We start from the raw sequence: 22169 nt of genomic DNA, 5'->3' as shown, positions 1-22169 counted from the left end.
GGACTACCTCTACAACAGAAAATGCGTCTATGTCAGAATCAATTGCTATTTCGCCCTCCTGGGAAGTACAGTCAGAATCTGACTCATTTCTCTGCAGGGGTGCAACCTCCCACTTGTGCTTACCCGAGGATGACTTTGCAGCAGATTGCAATATCTGCTCTAAGCAGAAGGAGGCAGAAACCAAACCCTGTCCTGAGGACACAATCCCACGTACCCAGGCCGGTTCATCAGAATCCAACGTTGATAAACCAGGAACCGAATCCACATCACTCACCACAGAGGAAGGGGGATTAGGAGAAGGACCTCCCACAGAGTGAGACTGCACCAGTTGGGCAAGGTCAGCCACATTATTGAAAAGACTGAGCCCAGGCAGGTTCCACCGAGCCAGAAACACATTTCTGGTGCACACAGTATGTGATCTTGAGACTGGCAGGCGGCACAGGTGAACATCAACATAGAAGTTAGTTTGCCCGATCTGACATGTTAACAGATGGGACAAAACAGACAGATGAAACAGGAAAAACACAGTGAATGAGACAAGCAGCACACAATCAAGCACAGAAAGTGAGCCTGCAATACAGCCAAGTAGCCCCCACAGTCTGAAGGACAAAACCCTGGGGAAAAAACCATCCCCGACCTGTTACCAAACAGGACAGAAAAAGGGAGAAGTTGGAGCTGTAAAATGGCTGCCTATTCTGCACACAAAAGAGTGAGAGACCACCAAGGAAGAATTGCATGAGAGAAAAAACACTCCCTCCAGGGCCCAGATCTGGATTGGCAGGCGTACAGCAGGTCAACCCCCTCCACCAATCCAATGCCTAGCAGGGCTCACATATCTGTGACCCTAACCTGACCCAGGGGTAAATGTATCAAGCTGAGAGTTGGAGATGTTGCCAATAGCAACCTATCAGATTATAGCTATCATTATGTAGAATGCACTAAATAAATGATAGCTAGAATCTGATTGGTTTTTCAAACCCGCCGGAAAACTCTCAGCTTGATACATTTACCCCCCAGTCTCCTAAGCAATTTTTTTTTTTTTTTAATTAACCCAATGGCCTCCCCTAGTAAGAGGCAACCTAAATGAGGGGGACTTTTGGTATAAATTTTTTAACGGAAATAGCGCAGGGCGCTTATTTATATAAATTGCCAATGCACTTATGTTTGATATTGTGTATATTGTGATATAGGAAATCGTTATTTCTGAAACCAGGGTAGAAAACTTGTTTTTTCTGTTTTAACCTTTCAAAAGCAAATACCTTATTTCTGATGTATACCTGATATAATAAGTCTTTGTTTTGATGCAAGAAAATGTTTTGTTGTACCTGTCTTCGGGAATGCATATCCTGCTAGTTTAAAGAAGGTATTCATGTTGATTGGATCTTTTGATATGTGAGGCCTGTTGAAGGCAGGAAGGGTTAATTAAGACCTTGTTACTAGATTTCCTGTGTCTAAAGACCAGATGCAAGACATCACTGGAATTATAAGATATCACAGACAAGTGTAAATATTGTTAGCTTTGCGATGCATGTAAACCTATGTTTTGGTCAACGGGGTTACATCCTGATTCTAAAAATAGCCTGTGTCCAAATCTGTATAAAATGCACTGACTTGTACACTGAAATGTATCTTTTTAATTTCATCTGACCTGAACGCTGGTACCTTCAACCAGTGTTTGAGCAAATAAACATCACTTGCTTCATAGACCTGCTTGGAAATATCTTCCATGCTGAAAATCCTGTTGTCAGGTGCCGTCACCGCACTGACACTTGGTGCAGGAGACGGACGCCTCCATCTTCTCAGCGACCTCGTCCCGTTGCCTAGCAGCGGGACGCTATCTCTGCTCATCTGTCTGCAGCCAGCATGTGTTACCGCCAAAATCTCCCTAACCCTATCAGGAGGCACCTTAGGGTATATAAAGCAGCCTCTGACACATGTCTTGTGCCAGAGTATTTGGTCTTCAGCCTTGCTCCAGCATTTGTTCTTGTTTTGCTGTTACTTGGATTCTGACCCGGCTTGTTCCTGACTTCTCCTTCGGTTCCTGATTCTGGCTTAGACTGATATTTGGTATTGACCCGGCTTCCTGACCATTCTCCTGCTTCTGATTTGGCTATATCCCTTCCTCTGGTTGTGACCCGGCTTGTTGACTACTCTTCCATCCTGGTGAGCTGTCACCGCTGCCTCAATTGTTACCTCGCCAGCTGACTGATACCGAGGGCCGCGACCTGCGCGTCCCTTGCAGCAAAGTCCATACCTCCTTGCGGGGGTTCCTGGTGAAAACCAGGGGCGTGTTAGACTCCGCGCCTCAGTACTCAGTAGCGCCAACTGCTGGCAGGTATCATCAATTCCACAGAGTAATTCTGAGACCTGTGACCTACAGATTAGACCCAAACTCTTATCCGTTCTCCGGTTGATTCTGAGGTTGGGCCTACTACTCCAGTACCACTGCTCTGCCTTCTACCCTTGCAGCCCTGGTCAGTGTGATAGGCCAAGGGGGATCCATCCACAGCAACCCTGAGCCATAGTAAGAGGTCAGGAGTACCAGCCCAGGTACACCAGCAGCGAGGTACGCTAGCAGCGTCAGTTATCCAGAAGGAACATGGTTCTGAGTGCTATAAAAGGAGCTCAGTGGTGGCAGCAGGCCACTCCCACTGCAGCAGGAGGGGCGTATTCGGAATAGTAAAAGGGGACAGTGGCAAAGTAAGCCCAGCCGGTTCCCAGCAACAACAGACGGTGGCTTAGGCGGTCCATCCTGTCACAGGAACAAAACTGCATTTTTCTACCCCCTTTCCCCTCTTCCAGCAATGTACTGGGGGAGCGTACACTTACCTGCTGTCATTACTCCTCACACAGTGGCTACAGCTGCTTGCCTGTCGGTAATGGCGGATGGGCACAGTCTGCGTTGACTGTGCCTGGCTCCTAGGAGGGCACATGAAATGTTGGGAGAAGGGGATATGGCAGCGGAGGCACCTCCACAGTACCTCTGATCCCCCCCACCAGACACCGTACAGCCGCCCATGCTGATTGCTGTCAGCGGTGATCGACAGCCGTGGCTCAGTGAGTCGCCTGGTGTCGGATAACAGGAAGCAGAAGCCTCTGATAGTAAAATAAATGAAAATAACAGTAATCTAACGGAAATGGGCTGCTGCTCAGCCGAAACATAGCCTGTTCACCAGGCACTTAAACTAAACTGAAGTAACAGGATGTGGGGTATAGAGAGGAAGGAGCTAGGGCTTAATTAACAGAAGTTCTTATTAAAGTGCCATTTTCGCGCTGTCCTTCTGTATACCTCAATGTTCCCAATGTCCCCCAGAGGAGGCCAGATAAATTTTATTTGGAATTACAGTTCATTTTTGTGCTGTTGATGTCAAACAATAACATCTCAAAGATTTAAAAGCTTTTTTAATAATACACCCTCACTTTTTCAGAAAATCTACATTTGACATGTTTAACTTCTTGGCCTCCAAGCATCGCCAGCCTCCAGACTACAAACCAAATGATGAGGATGAGGAAGAGGTGCAGTTGAAATCTGTTCGGTAAATTTCTTATTTGTAAACATAAACTACATAAGAATAAACCTCTTTTTACTATCACTTTAAAAAAAGAAATGTAGCAGCCCTAACAGATCATGATTATACTAAATGTCACTTGTGCCACACACAAATATAGAAGATTGCTTTGTCCATTTACTGTGTGAAGGTCTCTCCAAAAGTCATGCATTTTGGGCTATATTTTTTGTAATACATTTGTTACAGGAGGGCCACTAGCATGGATCTGCCAATGCCAATGAGATTCCGGCATCTCAAGAAGACATCCAAAGAGGCTGTAGGTGTTTACAGGTGTGTTTACCATTTACTGTGTGAATAGGAATTGATGTACACTTACTCACCAAAATAAAATGAATTTGAATTGGTGTCAATAGCAAGTAAGCAACACATCATGAAAACCACAAGTGGAGTGCAACCTCATCCATAAAACAATTGTTCTTCCAGAAGCTTTTACCATTTGCCCCACTCATTCCCAAATAGATAAAGATTGGATTACATGGCTAAGGAAGATGTTGAAAGTATTCAACGTTTTGTTGAAACCATTTTTAATGCAACTGTACATTGAGTCAATATTTTGTTGTCATCCATAAAGTAGTCTGGCTAAAGGTTTAGCATTTAATGTTCAGCCATGTTAGAAAGATGCCAAAGATTCATCAGTCTCCAAACTGTACTGTTACATTATAGCTAAATTAAGGTCATATATTAATGCTTTTGTGTTTAGATCTCACTGGTTGTATTCTCTTCTAAGATCTCCAATACATGGCCGGGGTCTTTTTTGCAAAAGGAACATTGATGTTGGAGAGATGGTGATAGAGTATTCTGGAAATGTAATCCGCTCCACCTTAACTGACAAAAGAGAAAAGTATTATGATGGAAAGGTGAGGGTCCACAATAAACATTGCAATGTTCTTTCCTATTTTTTTTTTTCATTGTCCTGTTAATGTAATTATTTGCAACAATAAACAAATCTAAACAAGTTGCAAAACTTTCCACACATGGATTGATTTAGGCCTTAGCACCAAGAGAATCAGTGTACATTTTGGCCACACACAAGATAAAATCTGTGTATTTAAATTGAAGTGTTTGGATCAGATCTCAGAACATGTTACAGCTTGTAAGTGCAGTTGAAATATGACTGGTCACACAGACTGCGAGCACTCATCTCCCAGTGTGCACAATAATAATAATTTAAGAAAAAATATTGGGCTTTTGGCTAGTGTTTGGGTAGCATACACTTCAGTATTGGGCTAATTGCTCAGTATCACTGCTGAGTGGCAAGACTAACTCAGATTCAGTAAGTTTTGTAATTAAACTTAACATTTACATTTACATTTCAAAACAGATTGCTTTAAGCACCAAATATTTAATATGCCACTTCATATTGCATTACTTTAAAATGCATAGTGCATAAACTAGTAATTACCAACATAGTCTGTTATTGTGGTGTCTAATGATCTCCATGCTATAGCAGAGAGCACTGATATTTATTAATGTATAATAATGTATGTGTTTTCTTTCCTTTTTGCTTTTCTCTAGGGTATTGGCTGCTATATGTTCCGTATAGATGATTCTGAGGTTGTGGATGCTACTGTGCATGGCAATGCTGCTCGCTTCATCAACCACTCCTGTGAGCCCAACTGCTATTCCCGTGTCATCCCAATTGATGGACAGAAACACATTGTCATATTTGCAATGCGTAAAATATACCGTGGGGAGGAACTCACCTATGACTACAAGTTCCCTATTGAGGATGCTAGCAACAAGTTAGCCTGCAACTGTGGGACCAAAAAATGTCGCAAGTTTCTAAACTGATCTAGGTTTAGGTATCTTCCCAGTCATGCAGAGTACAGATTGGAGTTGAGTGCACTCCAGATATGCAGGCAGCATGCAGCCACGACTTTGTGACCTTTCCTCACAGCTAAACTTTCCACCTTAAAACAGTGGTCTTCACTGTTCATGGGTACACTTCACTGCCAAGTGGCTAAGGATGCATTGCGCAGCTAAGTTTTTACTGCTAACATGATGTGCTTAAAAACAGAAAAGTGTCCATAAGAAAAATGCTGTAATGTTTAATAAGAACCGTCACACTCACTGATCATGACCACATACAGCATATAGTGAAGATAAGTATCTGTATACTGCTTTGCTACCACATGGTAGTGAATTAATTAGTAGTTTTATATTTTTAATTTATTTTTATATGTATCCAACAATGCATGGCACTGTTGGTAATCAAATTTGTGACTTTTTAGCATGCTCAGAAAGGGGAGTTCAAGCTGCTCATCGCCCATAGAAAAGCATATAAAGGCCACTTAATGTGAGGTCTGCTGTGGCCCTCACAGAACTTTGTAGGAAGATGACTGTTGGGCACTTCTCTGTTAGAGAGGGTACAAGAGTGCTGCAGTCTCAACCTTGTAGGTCAACAGTTCTGCACCGTAGAGAAATCGTGAACCTGTCACAAGGAGATGACCACTTCTCCTAATTATTAAAGGCAGCCCTAGAGGGATAAGTAGACACTCATTTAGAATCTCCTTGAAGAGCCAAAATCCTACATACCTCTCACCCTCCACTGAGGTACGTTCCTCCTGACCTTAACAGGAAGGGACTATTACAGCACTGACTAAGGAGACAAATTCAGAAGATTCTCCACTTGGGAGGGAAATATTCTATATGGCAGTCTCTAAGAGGTTCAGGTTAATCCAGTAGGCAGTTAGTGGTATTCAGAGACTGTAATTTGTGTTAATAAAACACTCAGGAGCTGCATTATCTTTGGGGCATTAGATAGCAGTTACTTCTTGTAATGTCAACTACAGGATTCTTATCCTAAGGAATGAATATTAGTATGGTCCCAGTAGGAAGATACAGACACTTTTTCTTGCATAGATCACCCACGTTATTTGTGGAGGGACGGCACCCTGGGGAGCAACCCATCATTATGTCATGACAAAGTTTAGTCGTGGCCCTAATAACTCTTTATTTTAATTTTTTTCCATTTTTTGTGTTTTCAATTTTTGTCTGAGGGAGGTAAAGAGTAAGGATGGTAATAGCAATTAGGAGTGAAGGAAAATTGTTTGTATAACTCCAGCTGCAGGAAACATATTTATTTTATATTTAAAACAATTTTGAAATCATGCAATACAAAATAATGCACTCTTTTTAGCGGAGTGAGGAATAGGATATGTTTACTACTGGGGGCTCTTGACACTACGCAGGGCTTCATAGTTCCTCACCACCACCTTTCGAAGAAACCCCTAAAAGATTATCCACTTATGAAAGATTAAAGGGTTCCTCTCCTATATATGTCACCAGGACAATGAGGCTCAACTTTCACCATTTTCCAATCCAGCAAGTCAATCCTTCACCCCCCACTTTCCGTTTACATCTTCTGTTTATTTTTCGTAGTATTTAAAAATGTTTTTTACAAAATGTAAATACTCTATATTTTTCTATTGGAAGCACTTAAATAATAGCTAAGGAAGCACTTAACGCAGGGGAATGGGAAGTCTTCACCAAATTTGGTGTGTTAAAATTTTATTTTTGCAAAGATTTTTTTTTTTTGATCTGTGAAAATGGTTTTATCATAGGCTGCTGAAGAGGTGACACTTTGGTTAATATTTAGACTTTAAATCATTGTTATTGTCCTTTTATATATATATTTTTTTAGTTAATTACCTTTTCATATAACTTAGGAGGCTCATTTAATCAGTACAGCAAGAATGCAGGAACTCTGCAGAATGTCTGTATGTTGTAGGAAGTATTTATTATTTTAATGTTAACTTGTTTTATGCAGATATTAACCGGACTGTCCTAAGCTTCAGCATGAACAATGTTGAGGTAAAATTCCATAATTTCTGAAGAGGGAACGAAGGGTTTACATTTATACCTCTCTCTCGGGTAGAAATTCTTGTATGACATTTTATATAGGGAACTACTTGCTCATTGTTTGAGTAGCCTGTATTCTTAAGCAACGTTCTTTGGAAAAGGTAACTGTTTACATGTGCTATATTGCTAGAGCTCACACAGAATGCTGTACCTGTGTCCCATATCTTCAAGTTATATGACCTCTGGCTAGTGTGCCCTAATTTTTACAGCTCATGATAGTGGCTAAAAAGTATATAAGAATTTTTACCTATTGGAGAGAGCTTTTTACTAATCGCTGTCTAGGTCATACAGACACCTTGTCCTCATTAAACATTCCTTAAAGTAAATTGAATGCCTTTTTTGAGGAGTTGACTGTTAATACTGCCAACTCCTGTACTTGTGCTGCTTTTGAGAAATAGACGGAGACCACCTGTCAATGGATTATTGAATGTTATGTTCTTGTTTGGCATATTGTTGCAGGATGCCCCCCAGTAGCAGATACATCATTTGAGTATAGTAACTGGTGGGATATCTCTCAGTCACATTTAACAAATAATAAAAGTTACTGTTCTTGGTCATCTGGATTATAGTGCATCCCCAGTTCTTTCAATCTGTGTTTTCAAGTAAGCATTCTGTTTTGGAGACATCCATATGTTCAACTCTTCACTTTTTCATGATGGGGGAACAAATCATTTTCTAGCTCTGTCGCATAATTCAGAAAAAGATCTGTCTGTATTAGTCATACATCAAACTGCAGTGTATAAAGTAATCCAGATGGGTTGTTTGTACAAGGAATACAGTTTGTTGTAGTTTGGAAGAATTTGTGACTGAGTACTGATATTGGCAAATTCTGTCACATTTACAAAAAGCCAGTAACATTTAAGAGCTACAGTAATGTCATTAAATAAACAGTTTATAATATTGCGATCAATCCGCAGGGTTTACCTGTGTAACAGTTGTGGAGAAGAAAGATGCAGAGTAATACGGACTCCATAATCTACATACATTCAGGATTATTTGAACATCATGTGTTTTATTGACCTAACATTAATAATTCAATGATATAAGACAGACAGAAATTAGTCACAAATATATATTCTATTCTCAGTATTGATCACCGCATGGTAATTTAAAAAATAAGACACTTTTGGGAGAACAGTGTGGTAAATGACATTAACCTCATATGGATTTTACATTAAATAAAAAGTAGAAGTAAAGTTCTCATTCTTTAAAGGATCACTAATCCTTAAATACAAATTAATCCAATAAGTACACATGCTCTGTAGCTGAGTGCTGGTTTTACTAATATTTTTTAGCTTTCACTGTCTAGCCTATGTAGACGTGTCCTAACTCCTAGGCACTTAAAAAAAAAAACAGGTCTGAGCTGGAGAGGAGGGGCATAGCAGGGGAGGAGTGTGAAAGACCAACAAGTTTTAAGTGCCTAAACTCCCAGTCCACCTACTATACCCCAATGGAGTCAGAGAAATGAATTTTACTGTGAGTAAAAATCTTATTTTTTTATCTTTCACTGTCTTCCCACCATGTCATTCAAAAGGTTTAGGAATTTTGGCCTGGACATATTTGTAGTCTTGCCTAAAATATCTAGTTCAAAAATCTCCTGGAACCTTTGTAGATATTTGCCAACATATTTTCCAGGGACACCTAGCATAGGATATCTATGCATGCACGAAATTATCTAGATTGCCCTCTGCACCCTACGATGACATAATTACTGAACTTGATTATATTCATAGATATATATCTCCCACTTAATAAAAGTAGATGATAGGAGTATTCATCTCTTTGAATTAACTTGTATTTAGTGGTCCTTTAAACCTTTACTCCCTCGCTATGCGAGATGCATTTATTTAATGTTTTGGCTGCACCTCATGACTGTTGTCACCTGCCTAGAATACCCTTTTAGACTCGCTCAGTCTGAAATGGCTATAACAAAATAGTGTTCTTTGTTTACATGTAACATGTGAATTTAATACCAAACAAGTTGAGTATGTGGGGACTTCTACATATATCATTGTGAAAGTTATTGGCAGCTGTCTTAGAGGGCAAGTAGTACTAGTAGACAGTCACATGACAGGGTGTTTATTCAGGTCAAAGCTAATACACAACCCTCACTCCATTTATGCTAGGCACACAGTTGTCACAATGCCTTGGTACTGGGTCTGAATTTGATTACACTGATTTATTATACTGGTCCCCAAACCTCTTTGTAACATTTACAACTTTCAGGACTACAAAAGTTAGTAGGCAACAAGTGTTTCAGTATCAGGGCTAACTTCTGCCTCAAGAATACATGTTTAAGGTTGACAAGGTATCTATTGTATTTTCAAATAGGAAACATTACACACCTCCACTATTTATTGTTCAAGTCGACATATGTTGATCTAAATGAAATCCACAGGACATGAACTGTGCCTGTATTGTAATACTCCAAATCTGAAGCTTCCAGCATGTTGGCAAACCAATCCTGCAAGAATAACTGTTTAGGCGGCCATCATGCAACCCGCCGCAATTGTGTAACGTGACTTTGTCTACAGTGTTTTTCATCAGTTCTATAGGTTTCCGTTTATCAATTGTATACGATTCTATATCTCCTGGGCTTCCCACTAGAAATAAGAAATGGGTTTAATCAGGCAGCGCAGTGTGCATTATAATCTGATCCTGGAGATTTGTGGTAATTTCTCAGCCTTTATCCAATCATGATATGTACAATAAGCCTTTCTTTTTCTGTTAGGTATTAGGTTTCTGATGCTTTTTAGGGCAACAGCCCATCTGCATTTAAGGTTTAAATAAAATAAAACTGGTGTTCTTGTGATCTTTTGACTTAATTCTAACTAGATATCAATGTCTTTCAAACCGGCCTGTATCACACAGGTTTAATCAATCTTTCTGTCAATGCAAGATAATATATCCGCTCACGTATAACCTAAAACCGCCATCCCGTGTAAACCTTTCCATCTTATATCCTGCTGCTCTTCCAAATTTTCTTCTTCTTTTTTTTTTCTTCCAGTTTTCTCGTTTTTAATGAAAAACATAAAATAGAAAAAGGAAACTGTTGTAGTTTTATCAGTGTTATTTAAAAAAAAAATCTGTATAAAAATGTGTCTGTTCGGACAGAACTGAAGGAATAAAATGTACAACTGTTTGATATGAAAACAGAAATTGTCGGGTAATTTGAATGTAAAGTGTACATAGTTGTAAAAACTACAGAGAGGAGTTTTAAAATGTTTGCTTTTTTTTCTATGCACTTTTTTAATTTAAGTGATTAGGTTACTTAATAAACATGTCCAGTTTCTTGATGTACGAAATACTGTTTTGGGTTTTATTCATATATGTAATATTTTGTTAATCATCTAATGGTTGCCTCCTACAAAGAAAGAAGTATGTTGTGAAAATGTATTCTTTTCTCCAGGGGAGAGGGAGATTGTGAGAAGTTAAGCACATGACATTGTGTGTGTGTGTGTGTGGGGGGGGGGGTTAATTCTGTATTTGCAAGTGTTTTATTTCCTAATAGACAACACTGTATGTGAAGCATTGAAGTAGAATACTCTTGGTAATTCTGTAATGGAAATACAGCATTTTGTAAGAACAGATGTGTAGACAGCAATTCCCATGACAGTAACTACAATGTTATTGGCGTTCATTATCACCTATTATAGCATGTTGATCCAGGAGGCTGTTGGATTGCCTGTTTTGTGTCAGAAAGGAATTTGCCCTCTTAGGTATAAATTATAACTCAATTTTTTCTTAGGGGCATTGGATTATGATGGCTTCTCTGTATCAACTGACCAGGGATTTTGAGGATGAATGGTTTCACTTAATGATCACATGTTATGTAACCATTAAAGAACAAATGTGTAAAATTAATATTTAAATTTGCTTCTTATCTTAAGAGAAAATCTCTTAAACATACCCTTCGCTATGTACATTAAGAATTTTGGAGTAAGAACACATTTCATGCTCACACCCCACTGACCAATAAAAGCTAATTTCCATGCCAACAAATTACACAATTTTCTCAAATGTTCACACTGGACATGTAAGTCCTGTCCATAAACAAGTAGCAGTGGTTAATAGAAGATCAAAACCATCCACCACATGCACTCATAATCATACACCGCTTTCCTGCTGATGTGTTAGGTGGATCTTCCTATACTATGTACTCTCTGTCCGTCCTCTGACTGCTTGTGGTAGGTTGCTTTGTGGGAGACAGGAAATGGATTATATGGACTGGAGAGAGTACAGTTTCAATATGCAGTCATATTATTATGCTCTGTTGGTGCTGGGATTACAACTCACAATACAAACACGGTGCCCACCTTTTGGCGGGAAAGGCAGTCATGATATAATTAGATGGTAGTACAAAATTGAATCTTCTAGCTTCAAATATAGTAACAGTAGTTAAATTCACAAATTTGATATGTATTGTGTTGAAAATCAGTACCTAAGGAGTATGCTTTATTCAGGAAAAATTAATCTCTGTTTAGGGGGCGTCACCATGATTCCATGTACTATAAAAGTTATTGCTAAACATGATTGAATTTATGAATTAAGTGTGACCCTAAACATTGCATTTTAAAGCATGACAATTCTCTTATTCTACGCACCAAGGTACTGGTACAAGACCTAATAGAGATTAACAGTGTTGTTCATATTTAACCAAATAATACATAACTGAATACGCAGTGTCTTCCACTTGAATTTATTACTAGCAGTGCTAACTTCTATAATTACCTTATTTATGTAAGGAATGTGAATGTTCTAAGATATGATGTATCAAAAGTGCCATTGAAGACTAGAATTAGACATTGTTATTTATTAGGTATACATTTGTTTACCATATCTTTTTTTTTTTTTCTTTTTTTACTTGAAAAGTTTTTATTAGGTTTTATAAAATTTTGCTCAAGGGTACAGAAAAAAGAAAAGGGAGGGGGTAAGACATTAAATTGGGTAAAGGGGGAAGGGTGTGACTGAGTGTTTTTAATAATTGTACTAATTTTAACTGTTTAGATGTGCATATATTCCAGTATAACATACTTTCAAATATCAGTATGTAGATGGCAGTACTAATTAATTATACACAAATTATCACTAATTGCCAATCAAAACAAGCTTGGGAATGCAATTAATTGTCCTAAGCCTCAAATTTATTATAAATAGGTGATTTACTATTAAAAACCTAGGATCATGTTTAAGGTGAGAGATGCAGAATTCAGCATTCTACTCAACGTTAAAATGGAATAAAGAACCTTGATAAAATACATTCTAGTGATACAATGAATGATTCACTCCCACCTACAAGTCTTCTTCCGTGCCACTCCTGATCAGATTTTCTCACAGCCTTCAAATCTTTTAAACACTCTGCAAACCAATTTCTTTACTAAAGCTTACCCTACTCGCACCTATAATACTCACACTGGTACACTCACAACGGACAGTGGTTCAAGTTCTACAAAAGAGAATTAACATCACAGGAGCCTAGGTGATTGATCGGAGAATGGTGGAACATGGAGGCACTATTATGCTACTATTTGAATGGAGGGCTCAGGTGGAAAAGGATTGCCTCCCCCTTTTAATCACTGTGCCAAGTGAGTGGGGCTGAGTTGTAAGTTGCTACCATTAAAGCATTAAGTCCACTGAGGACTGGCCCCTCGTTAGCTCCTACCCCAGAGTTGGGCACAAGAGTGGTGTTCAGCAGACCTACCGAGGGGGCCAGTTCCAACCAGAGTGATCTATTTTTGCTTGCAATGAACAAACTGGTAAATCAGCTATGCAAGACTCAGGCTGGAGTCCTGAAAAAGTCTGCAATTTTCTATCTCTGCTGTAGAAGAGATATATGAAGTCTGACTGAGTGACTAGAGCAGGCTTGGCTAACCTGTGGCACTCCAGGTGTTGTGAAACTACAAGTCTCAGCATACCCTTCCAACACTAAGCTGCTATATATTGGCAAAGCATGCTGGGGCTTGTAGTTTCACAACACCTGGAGTGCCACAGGTTAGCCAAGCCTGGACTAGAGCAACAAAGATGGCGGCTGTTGAAGTGTGAGACTTACTACTCATAGTGATCATTTATCCTAAGGTCAAAGGTTACTCCAGAGAAGTTCCTGCTAATGCTAACCATTCACCATGTTTGAATAGCTATTTATCAAAAGAAGGAAAGAAATGGACAAACTGGAACTGTGGTCTTAGAAGCTTGAACCCTGTTTCCAAGCAACATCCCATTTCCACAGACAGAGTGGGGATTCAAGGAGAAGACGAAGAGGGCACTAGCCTTCTCCTTGATGGATGAGACCTTGGGTCTGCCTCTGGAGTGGAGCACTGTGTACGCCTGAAGAATGAAACTACTGAGATCGGTGATGAAGATTGGTTCCAGTGGATATAATCCAGCAACACCTGCAAGAACTCTTGGACACTGGGGTAATCCTAGAATATGAGCACTTCCCCCAGTAGTGGTGAATAGGTAAAACAATTGCGCCATTTGTGTGGAAGGTCTAACAAAATGACTGCTGAAACCCCATTTTAATATTGGTACTTTCATGTGTGTATTACTTTAAATGCTTATATAATCAAGGTTAAATTAGAGACGTCATCACATATATAGTTAGGGTGGTGTCTCTGTGCTTACGGCACATGCTCAAACTTCATATCAGTGTTAAACCAATAGAAAGTTTGAAAAAAATCATGTTTATACCATATATGCAAAATGATTTCAGGGTCCTGGTCAATAAAAAACCAAAGTAACTGTGACATAACCCTGCTTCAGCTCAGACCACTGCAGAGGTGCTCAGAACCACTTTCTTGTTTCCAGTTTGTTCATCCTAGCTTTCGAATGGGAAAGACTAGGCCCTAGGATAATCAGTGATTAAACATATTTACAGAAATAATCTATTTACAGATAAGTAACACTTATTTACTCTTTGTTTTATATTTACTCTTTTTGCTATATTCTTTTAAAAAATAAATAAACAATACACTTGTTTGACAGCCTTAGCGTCACGTGTTATTAATCCATTGTAACATGAATCTGCTATTTTCTACTGGGAACAATTTGCATGTTTGAATTATTGCACCGTAATCGAATAGAGAGTTCTAGACATAGTGTGACAGGATGGACCGCCTACTCCACCCTGTCTGTTGTTGCTGGGAACCGGCTGGGCTTACTTTGCCATCGTCCCCTTTCGTTATTCCAAATACACCCCTCCTGCCGCAGTGGGAGGGGCCTGCTGCCACCACTGATCTCCTTTTATGGCACTCAGAATCACGTTCCTTCTGGGCAACTGACGCTGCTAGCGTACCTCGCTGCTGGTGTACCTGGGCTGGTACTCCTGACCTCTTCCTATGGATCAGGGTTGCTGTGGAATGGATCCCCCCTGGCCTATCAAACTGACCAGTTCTGCATGGGTAGCAGGCAGAGAGGTGGTACTGGAAGCTGGGTCCAACCTCACAATCAGCCGGAGAACGGATTAGAGTTTGGGTTTAATCTGGAAGGATTTTAAGCATGGAAGATATTTTCAAGCAGGTCTATGAAGCAAGTTATGTTTATTTGCTCAAACACTGGTTGAAGGTACCAGTGTTCAGGTCAGATGAACTCAGATACATTTCAGTGTACAAGTCTGCATTTTATACAGATTTGGTCACAGGATATTTTTAGAATCAGGCTGTAACCCCGTTTACCAAAACATAGATTTACATGCATCGCAAAGCTAATAATATTTACACTTAGATATGAAATTCTTACCTTGCTGTTATTTCAGAGGCAGGAGACCCACTAGCAAGTCAAAAGGTCTGACTGGCATGAATACTTCAGACAGACGCCAAATACACATTCCCACAGAACAAAAAAAAACCCAAAAGAAGCCACTTCCCCACATCACAATACACCAAAGGCTTGGTAAACAAAGGCTCATTGTATCAGATATATACATCAGACATAATGCATTGCCTCTAGAGTGTTATGATTCCTAGTAAACTCAGCAAGCAGCACAGAAGTATAATACAAATGTCTTTATTCCAGCAAAATATATAAGCAAGGGTTCAGTTCAATGAACATGCAGGTTTTAATAAACAGGTATAACTCCCAACATAAACATGAACAGGTGTGGCAGGAAGGTACACAGAAATAACAGGTTCCACAGAATGCTAATGTAGTTTGCAGGGATAAGAATGGTGAGTTACCCAGTTCCAGAATGCAAAAGTCTGTCCAGGAAGCAAACAGAGTCCAGGCAAAGTAACTGACACAAGCAAATAATCAAGGTCCAGAAGTCAGGCCAAAAGGTCAGGGCAACAGGCAAAATAGCGTGGTCCAAGGTACAGGCAAATGATTCAGGGTCTCAGGCAAGGTCCAAGGTACAGGCAGGGGTCATACACAGAAGTTCAGTCCAGCAGGTATATATCAAATAACACAGGAGCAGGTTAGCAGCAGCCAGGAACAAACGGGATGAACTGCACAGAGCACAGCTTGAGGCAGGTATTTAAAGCAGTGTGACAGGTGCAGTTCTAATTAGGCCTCAGGCAAGAAGATTAACATGCTGAAGAGTTTAGGAACAGAACAGCAGCACCTCTGGTGGTATAAGGTACTGCTGCTAGACACAAAACACAGGAAGAGTTGTAACATAGCCCCCCCTTTAAGGAGCAGATTCCAGACGCTCCATACAAGCTCCCTTCAGGTCTTCCTCTTCTTTTTTTTCTTTTTATGGGATCTTCCTGAAGATCCAATTGGGCTCTTCTCCAAAGGAGTACAGAGAAGACCCAATTCCAAAAGCAAAAGAAGAATTGGCAAGTTCGTCCACTAAGTCTCTTGTATCTTCAACAAATTCACTTTCAGAGTCTGAGTCCCAGCCAAAGGTCGGGATAGGACTTTTTATTCTCTTAGAAGATGGCGATATGCCCAAAAAGCCAGTCACCAAGGTTGATGCTTGTGGAGACTGAGGTGACATAGAGAGACCCCGATCAGGTGACTTGACTGGTGATGAAAGATATTTCTGACAGACTGCATTTATAAAGTCCATGGTGTTGTGGGTAATGGGATCATCAGATTTAAGAAGGGAAAAAGCCCAAGTCTGCGGCTCCCCTCTGAAATTCTTGATAATCGTACCAACTTGGTTAAATTGGTCAGAGAAATATCCTGGAAATTCTTCAAATTGCTTTATACAAACTTGAAGGACTAAAGCAAATTGTTTCAGGTCTCCGTCAAAGAAGACTGGAGGAGGGTCTGAAGATTCAGAAGAAGCCTTTGGGCGTTCAGGCTCAATAGCAGACTCTGAAGAGTTCCCAGTTTGTGCAGCAGTCTCTGGAGAGTCCCCGGCTGGGACGGCAAGTTGGGCACACTTGACGAGAAGCCTGGACTGTGCACAGCACACCGACTCGATAGCACTGTGAGATGCCTCAGAGCAGACAGCACTGTGAGATGCCTCAGAGCAGACAGCACTGTGAGATGCCTCAGAGCAGACGGCACCAAGTGGTAACTCGGGCTGAACCGCATGACAGGCAACTCGGGCTGAACCGCATGGACAGGCAACTCGGGCTGAACCGCATGGACAGGCAACTCGTGCTGAACCGCATGGACAAGCAACTCGTGCTGAACCGCATGGACAGGCAACTCGTGCTGAACCGCATGGACAGGCAACTCGTGCTGAACCGCATGGACAGGCAACTCGGGCTGAACCGCATGGACAGGCAACTCGGGCTGAACCGCATGGACAGGCAACTCGGGCTGAACCGCATGGACAGGCAACTCGGGCTGAACCGCATGGACAGGCAACTCGGGCTGAACCGCATGGACAGGCAACTCGGGCTGAACCGCATGGACAGGCAACTCGGGCTGAACCGCATGGACAGGCAACTCGGGCTGAACCGCATGGACAGGCAACTCTGGAGCGGACTGTAAGGGCAGCGTCCCCTCTGTAGCGGACTGTAAAGGCAGTGCTCCCTCTGGAGCGGACTGTAAGGGCAGCGCCCCCTCTGGAGCGGACTGTAAGGGCAGCGCCCCTCTGGAGCGGACTTTAAGGGTAGCGCCTCTCTGGAGCGGACTTTAAGGGTAGCGCCTACTCTGGAGCTGAAGACTCGGGAGTAGAGTCAGCGGCTGAAGACTCGGGAGTAGAGGCAGCGAACTCAGGACCGGACACAGCGGACTCAGGACCGGACACAGCGGCAGGAGACTCAGTGCTGGCGGTAGCTGGAACTGGCACCACAGGACAGGCGGCAACTGGAACTGGCACCGCAGGACAGGCGGCAACTGGAACTGGCAGACTAGGCTGAAGTAAAGCCACAGGAGGTGACGTGCAGAACAATCCAGGGTCTGGAGAGGAGCACACTGAAGGCTGCTCCATAGGATGTTGTGGTCTGCTGAGCGGACAGCCTTGTAAGAAATGTTCGCCACTGGCGCAGTAGAGGCATAGTTTACCAATCCTTCTGCGCCATCGTTCCTCCTCAGTGAGATGGGGACGCAGGTAGCTTGGTCGTTTAGAATCCCTAATGGTAGGGACCGCAGGCAGTACCATAGATGCAGCACCACTGTCAGAAAAAGTTCTGGGAAGATTCTCTGGGGTCTGGATGCTTTTACCAGAGGAGTTTGTTGCTTTAAAATCAGAATTAGTGTTGAAACTACTTAACACAGCAGCAGGAAGGGTTTTAAGCAGTTCTTGGAGTAGAGTGGATACCTGTATGATTTGATAGCGGAGCTGAATAATGTCCATCTGCAGTATTTGTAGTTGTGGATTAAGTGACATGGTCTCAATAGCCAAACACAGAGTTCAATACAAAAATACTAGGAATCCCGGGACTAAGCAGAGGGCGGCGTGCAGTCAGCAGGCCTAGATTGTATGGCAGTTCATCATGTTACGATTCCTAGTAAACTCAGCAAGCAGCCACGGAAGTATAATACAAATGTCTTTATTCCAGCAAAATATATAAGCAAGGGTTCTGTTCAATGAACATGCAGGTTTTCATAAACAGGTATAACTCCCAACATAAACATGAACAGGTGTGGCAGGTGTCACGAGCTGCGGCGGTACTCACAGCCGCCGCGGCTCGCTTCCTGTCTGCCCCAGCATCTTGGCCGTCACCATGACAACCGGGACGTCACTTCCCTCTCAACGCCGACCGTTGTCAAGACAACGGCCGGACGCCTCACAGTGAAGCGCTGCGTCCCGGCAACAGCAAGGTTATCTAATAGCCTGGAGGCTATTTAGCGGTTGATTTAATTAATTAACAGGGCCCTGTGTGTGATTACAGAGCTAGGCTCTGATTGGTCTAACCATGTATTTAAGGCAGTGAGGTCTGCAGCCTCACTGCCGGTTATAGCTTCTGTGCTCCAGTCTGCTGACCTGCTTGTTCCTGTTCCTGTATCCTGATACTTCTACTGATTTCCCGTGTATGACCCTTGGCTTTGAATTGGACTTCGCTTGTGTTTCCTGTGACCCTGATCTCCGGCCTGTTTACCGTTTCTGCTATCTGCCTGTGACCCCTGACCTCAGCTTGTTTACCGATACTGTTGTCTGCTGCCGGCCCTTGACCTCTGCGTCGACCTCACTCAGCTTGCCTGGGTTCTCCCCAGCCGGTACACACTTCACGACCCTCTGTCAGTCTGCGGCCTAGTCTGTCCTCACCATCAGGGGCTCCAGTGAACACCTGATTGGCAGAGTAGATTCCGGGTTGTGTTGTGTCGGCTGGAGGGGTTCCTAACAGCAGGAAGGTACACAGAAATAACAGGTTCCACAGAATGCTAATGTAGTTTGAATGCAGGGATAAGAATAGGGAGTTACCCAATTCCAGGATGCAAAAGTCTGTCCAGGAAGCAAACAGAGTCCAGGCAAAGTAACTGACACAAGCAAATAATCAAGGTCCTGAAGTCAGGCCAAAAGGTCAGGGCAACAGGCAAAACAGCGTGGTCCAAGGTACAGGCAAATGATTCAGGGTCTCAGGCAAGCAGGCAAGGTCCAAGGTACAGGCAAATGATTCGGGGTCTCAGGCAAGGTCCAAGGTACAGGCAGGGGTCATACACAGAAGTTCAGTCCAGCAGGTATATATCAAATAACACAGGAGCAGGTTAGCAGCAGCCAGGAACAAATGGGATAAACTGCACAGAGCACAGCTTGAGGCAGGTGCAGTGCTAATAAGGCCTCAGGCAAGAAGATTAACTCCTTCAGGCATGCTGAAGAGTTTAGGAACAGAACAGCAGCACCTCTCGTGGTATAAGGTACTGCTGCTAGATACAAAACACAGGAAGAGTTATAACATAGCCCCCCCTTTAAGGAGCAGATTCCAGACGCTCCATACAAGCTCCCTTCAGGTCTTCCTCCTCTTCTTTTTTTTCTTTTTATGGGATCTTCCTGAAGATCCAATTGGGCTCTTCTCCAAAGGAGTACAGATAAGACCCAATTCCTCAAAAGCAAAAGAAGAATTGGCAAGTTCGTCCATTAAGTCTCTTGTATCTTCAACAAATTCACTTTCAGAGTCTGAGTCCCAGCCAAGGGTCGGGATAGGACTTTTTATTCTCTTAGAAGATGGCGATATGCCCAAAAAGCCAGTCACCAAGGTTGATGCTTGTGGAGACTGAGGTGGCATAGAGAGACCCCGATCAGATGACTTGACTGGAGATGAAAGATATTTCTGACAGACTGCATTCATAAAGTCCATGGTGTTGTGGGTAATGGGATCATCAGATTTAAGAAGGGAAAAAGCCCAAGTCTGCGGCTCCCCTCTGAAATTCATGATAATCGTACCAACTTGGTTAAATTGGTCAGAGAAATATCCTGGAAATTCTTCAAATTGCTTTATACAAACTTGAAGGACTAAAGCAAATTGTTTCAGGTCTCCGTCAAAGAAGACTGGAGGAGGGTCTGAAGATTCAGAAGAAGTCTTTGGGCGTTCAGGCTCAATAGCAGACTCTGAAGAGATCCCAGCTTGTGCAGCAGTCTCTGGAGAGTCCCCGGCTGGGACGGCAAGTTGGGCACACTTGACGGGAAGCCTGGACTAGGCACAGCATACCGACTCAATAGCACTGTGAGATGCCTCAGAGCAGTTAGCACCAAGTGGTAACTCGGGCTGAACCGCATGAACAGGCAACTCGGGCTGAACCGCATGGACAGGCAAGTTGGGCATACTTGACAGGAAGCCTGGACTGGGCACAGCACACCGACTGGATAGCACTGTGAGATGCCTCAGAGCGGACAGCACTGTGAGATGCCTCAGAGCGGACAGCACTGTGAGATGCCTCAGAGCGGACAGCACTGTGAGATGCCTCAGAGCGGACAGCACTGTGAGATGCCTCAGAGCGGACAGCACTGTGAGATGCCTCAGAGCGGACAGCACTGTGAGATGCCTCAGAGCGGACAGCACTGTGAGATGCCTCAGAGCGGACAGCACTGTGTGATGCCTCAGAGCGGACAGCACTGTGTGATGCCTCAGAGCGGACAGCATGGACAGGCAACTCGGGCTGAACCGCATGGACAGGCAACTCGGGCTGAACCGCATGGACAGGCAACTCGGGCTGAACCGCATGGACAGGCAACTCGGGCTGAACCGCATGGACAGGCAACTCGGGCTGAACCGCATGGACAGGCAACTCGGGCTGAACCGCATGGACAGGCAACTCGGGCTGAACCGCATGGACAGGCACCTCGGGCTGAACCGCATGGACAGGCAACTCGGGCTGAACCGCATGGACAGGCAACTCGGGCTGAACCGCATGGACAGGCAACTCGGGCTGAACCGCATGGACAGGCAACTCGGGCTGAACCGCATGGACAGGCAACTCGGGCTGAACCGCATGGACAGGCAACTCGGGCTGAACCGCATGGACAGGCAACTCGGGCTGAACCGCATTGGACAGGCAACTCGGGCTGAACCGCATGGACAGGCAACTCGGGCTGAACCGCATGGACAGGCAACTCGGGCTGAACCGCATGGACAGGCAACTCGGGCTGAACCGCATGGACAGGCAACTCGGGCTGAACCGCATGGACAGGCAACTCGGGCTGAACCGCATGGACAGGCAACTCGGGCTGAACCGCATGGACAGGCAACTCGGGCTGAACCGCATGGACAGGCAACTCAAGCTGGACTGTAAGGACAGCGCCCCCTCTGGAGCGGACTGTAAGGGCAGCGCCCCCTCTGGAGCAGACTGTAAGGGCAGCGCCACCTCTGGAGCAGACTTTAAGGGCAGCGCCCCCTCGAGCTGAAGACTCGGGAGTAGAGGCAGCGGCTGAAGACTCGGGAGTAGAGGCAGCGGACTCAGGACTGGACACATTGGACTCAGGACCGGACACAGCGGACTCAGGACCGGAACAGCGGACTCAGGACCGGACACAGCGGCAGGAGACTCAGTGGTGGCGGTAGCTGGAACTGGCATCGCAGGACAGGCGGCAGCTGGAACTGGCACCGCAGGACAGGCGGGAACTGGCACCGCAGGACAGGCGGCAACTGGCACCGCAGGACAGGCGGCAACTGGAACTGGCACCGCAGGACAGGCGGCAACTGGAACTGGCACCGCAGGACAGGCGGCAACTGGAACTGGCACCGCAGGACAGGCGGCAACTGGAACTGGCACCGCAGGACAGGTGGCAACTGAAACTGGCAGATTTGGCTGAAGTAAAGCCACAGGAGGTGACGTGCAGAACAATCCAGGGTCTGGAGAGGAGCACACTGAAGGCTGCTCCATAGGATGTTGTGGTCTGCGGAGCGGACAGCCTTGTAAGAAATGTTCGCCACTAGCGCAGTAGAGGCATAGTTTACCAATCCTTCT

The 22169-nt window shown here is 43.5% G+C and overlaps 1 protein-coding gene across 1 annotated transcript in view; it reads left to right on the top strand.

Moving 5' to 3' along the window:
* KMT2A (lysine methyltransferase 2A) overlaps positions 1 to 10735 on the top strand; it is a 173984-nt gene extending 163249 nt beyond the window's left edge. Inside the window, 4 exon segments of the mRNA XM_075190790.1 lie at positions 3429 to 3536; positions 3756 to 3839; positions 4297 to 4426; positions 5085 to 10735. Coding sequence (XP_075046891.1) covers positions 3429 to 3536; positions 3756 to 3839; positions 4297 to 4426; positions 5085 to 5360 — 598 coding nt within the window. The 3' untranslated portion in view covers positions 5361 to 10735.
* Positions 10736 to 22169: the final 11434 nt, after the last annotated feature.

Source organism: Mixophyes fleayi, chromosome 11, assembly GCF_038048845.1.
Source record: "Mixophyes fleayi isolate aMixFle1 chromosome 11, aMixFle1.hap1, whole genome shotgun sequence".
Classification (NCBI taxonomy): Eukaryota; Metazoa; Chordata; class Amphibia; order Anura; family Limnodynastidae; genus Mixophyes; species Mixophyes fleayi.
This window is presented reverse-complemented; position numbering and strand designations above follow the sequence as displayed.